Source organism: Sinocyclocheilus rhinocerous, unplaced genomic scaffold (assembly GCF_001515625.1).
Source record: "Sinocyclocheilus rhinocerous isolate Xijiao unplaced genomic scaffold, SAMN03320098_v1.1 scaffold828, whole genome shotgun sequence".
Classification (NCBI taxonomy): Eukaryota; Metazoa; Chordata; class Actinopteri; order Cypriniformes; family Cyprinidae; genus Sinocyclocheilus; species Sinocyclocheilus rhinocerous.
The window spans coordinates 194,540-197,244 of NW_015634025.1; the positions used below are offsets into that span (position 1 = coordinate 194,540).

Sequence of the window (2,705 nt, forward strand, 5' to 3'; positions counted from 1 at the left end):
TGATGCCACTGGACGACTGCAGGAGATGATCTGCCAGAAACATGAGAAGCTCCTTGAGGTTTTCTGTCGCACTGACCAGAAATATATATGTATGCTGTGTACGATTATTGAACATAAAAACCACGACACTGTATCAGCTGCAGCACAGACGACAGAGAAACAGGTATTTAAAACTAGACACTGATGAAATATTGCTGACACTCATTTCATATGTTTTTTTTGGCTTGCTGCGATAGACATGTTTTCGATTATATCGGTTACGTCATTTGCCTACAGCGGCACCGCCCTCCACCGTCGTTTTGATTTTTTTATAGTAACAAAAAAGCTGATTTTCAGTTTTATATACCTATTTAAACTTTGTGTAGCCTAAGTAATTTATTTTATTAGGCATATATGGTGTATTTTTGTTCGTTTTGTTAATAAAATTTCTGAGTTTGACGTTGTTGTTGCTTGAATTGAATCAACGCCGAATTGCTGCTCATTTGAAAGTGAAAGTAAAATGCGCAGGGCGCTTTTTCAAGCTATTTGAAAGCCAAGAAATCAGAGGAAAAGAGGGAAAACTCAAACGAACAATTGCTTGACGCCGAATTGCAGCAATTCAATTGCCGCTAATTTGAAAGTGAAAGTAAAAAGCAGAAATGAACAGCAGTTTCACTGTTTGCTGAAAATGCACCGGAAACATGGACTGAACTAATGGAGTGAACTATTCACCTGTTCTTTGACAAAATATATACTTCCATCAGTCAAAATACAAGCTCTGCTACACAGCAGAAATACTGTCAGTGAGAAGTTCTACATATGTGTCAGTTTCACTTTTATAATACTTACACTTACAGTGTGAAACAGGCCTTAATCTTCATCATAATTCATATATGATGATTGTAACCGATCATCACTTCTAGAGTTTGATCCTACAGCCATTAGTTATCAGTCCTACGTTTACTAGATTCATCTGTTGACATGATGATTTAGTGCCAGTAGTTTTCTGTGAGATTCACTATCATCTGTTTGTCCTGCAGAAGCAGCTGAAGGAGACGCAGAAGACGTTCCAGCAGAGAATCCAGCAGAGAGAGAAAGATCTTCAGCAGCTGAGAGAGGCTGTGGAGTCTCATAAGGTGAGTCTGGAGAAGAAGAGAAGTTTGTCTCCGTCTCAGTTCAGACTCACTGAAGCCTGAATCACTGTGTGTCCTAACAGCGCTCTGCACAGACAGCAGTGGAGGACAGTGAGAGGATCTTTACTGAGCTCATCCGCCCTATTGAGAGAAGCTGCTCTGAGCTGAAACGGCTGATCAGAGATCAGGAAAAGACTGCAGTGAGTCGAGCTGAAGGACGACTGGAGCGACTGGAGCAGGAGATCAATGATCTGAGGAGGAGAGACGCTGAGCTGGAGCAGCTTTCACACACACAGGATCACATCCAGTTCCTGCAGGTAACAGAGATCTAGAAGAACAGGATCATAGTGGACTTGAGCGAGATCCTGCTGTGACAGAGACTCACAGAGAAACACTTCATGAGTGTCTTATTATATAATCATCAGTCAGACTCTCATCTGACTGATGATCTGACTCAAAAAAAAATAAAAAAAATAAATATATTTAAAAAATGGCGCCGCGGATGGCAGCCATGGTTTGTCGCTACTTGGTACTTGTACTTTTTTTGTTTGTTTGTCCTGTTTTAAGCAATTTTTTCCCGATCAGCTTTACTAGGAACGAACTCCTGGACATCAGAAATAGCACACCAAATAACTTTCTGCCGACATTTGAGCATTCAGATGTTTTACTGGACATTTTAGTCGGAGGAGCTGCGTTCCTATACAAGCGCTCCAGGCGACGCAAGCGAGGGAAGCGCGCCGGCGCGCTCGTGAAATTCCGACAGCGCGGTTTTAGGACTCCGCTGCCGAGCATTCATCTGGCGAATCTCCGCTCCCTAGCAAATAAATCAGACGAACTACGACTCCTCACCCGCACAAACAAGGACTTTTTAAACTCCGCTGCGCTCTGCTTCACGGAAACCTGGCTGAACGGAGCCATCCCAGACAACGCGTTACATCTAACGGACTTCCAGCTGTTCAGAGCGGACCGCGTCACCGAGTCATCGGGGAAAACGAGAGGCGGTGGATTATGTTTTTATATCAATGAAGGCTGGTGTACAGACGTGACAGTTTTAAAGAAGATGTGCTGCCCAAATTTGGAAGCTCTCTTCATTAACTGTAAGCCTTTTTATTCACCGCGGGAGTTTTCCTCGTTTATTCTGGTGAGTGTGTACATTCCTCCTGACGCGTGTGTGAGCGCCGCGCTAGAACTGTTGGCCGATCAGATCACACACACAGAACAACGTTATCCGGACTCTTTCATTATCGTTCTCGGTGATTTTAATAAAGCTAATCTCACCCGTGAACTGCCTAAATATAGACAGCACATCACATGCCCCACCAGAGACAGCAATATACTGGACCACTGCTACACTGTTTTAAAGGATGCATACCACTCTGTCCCCCGAGCAGCTCTGGGACTCTCTGATCACTGTTTGGTTCATCTTCTACCAGCCTACAGGCAGAAACTCAAATCTGCTAAGCCTGTAGTGAAAACTGTAAAGAGATGGACTGCTGAAGCAGAGCAGGATTTACAGGCCTGCTTCGAACTTACTGATTGGAGTGTTTTTGAGGCTGCAGCTACTGATCTGGATGAGCTCACTGACACCGTGAC

The 2,705-nt window shown here is 43.8% G+C and overlaps 1 protein-coding gene across 1 annotated transcript in view; it reads left to right on the forward strand.

Annotated features, from left to right (window-relative positions):
• Nucleotides 1-1,499, forward strand: part of LOC107745146 (E3 ubiquitin/ISG15 ligase TRIM25-like) — a 2,503-nt gene extending 1,004 nt beyond the window's left edge. The window contains exons 2-4 of the mRNA XM_016558992.1: nt 114-163; nt 1,020-1,115; nt 1,196-1,499. Coding sequence (XP_016414478.1) covers nt 114-163; nt 1,020-1,115; nt 1,196-1,444 — 395 coding nt within the window. The 3' untranslated portion in view covers nt 1,445-1,499. The remainder of the gene's footprint in view (nt 1-113; nt 164-1,019; nt 1,116-1,195) is intronic.
• The last annotated feature ends 1,206 nt before the right edge of the window (nt 1,500-2,705 follow it).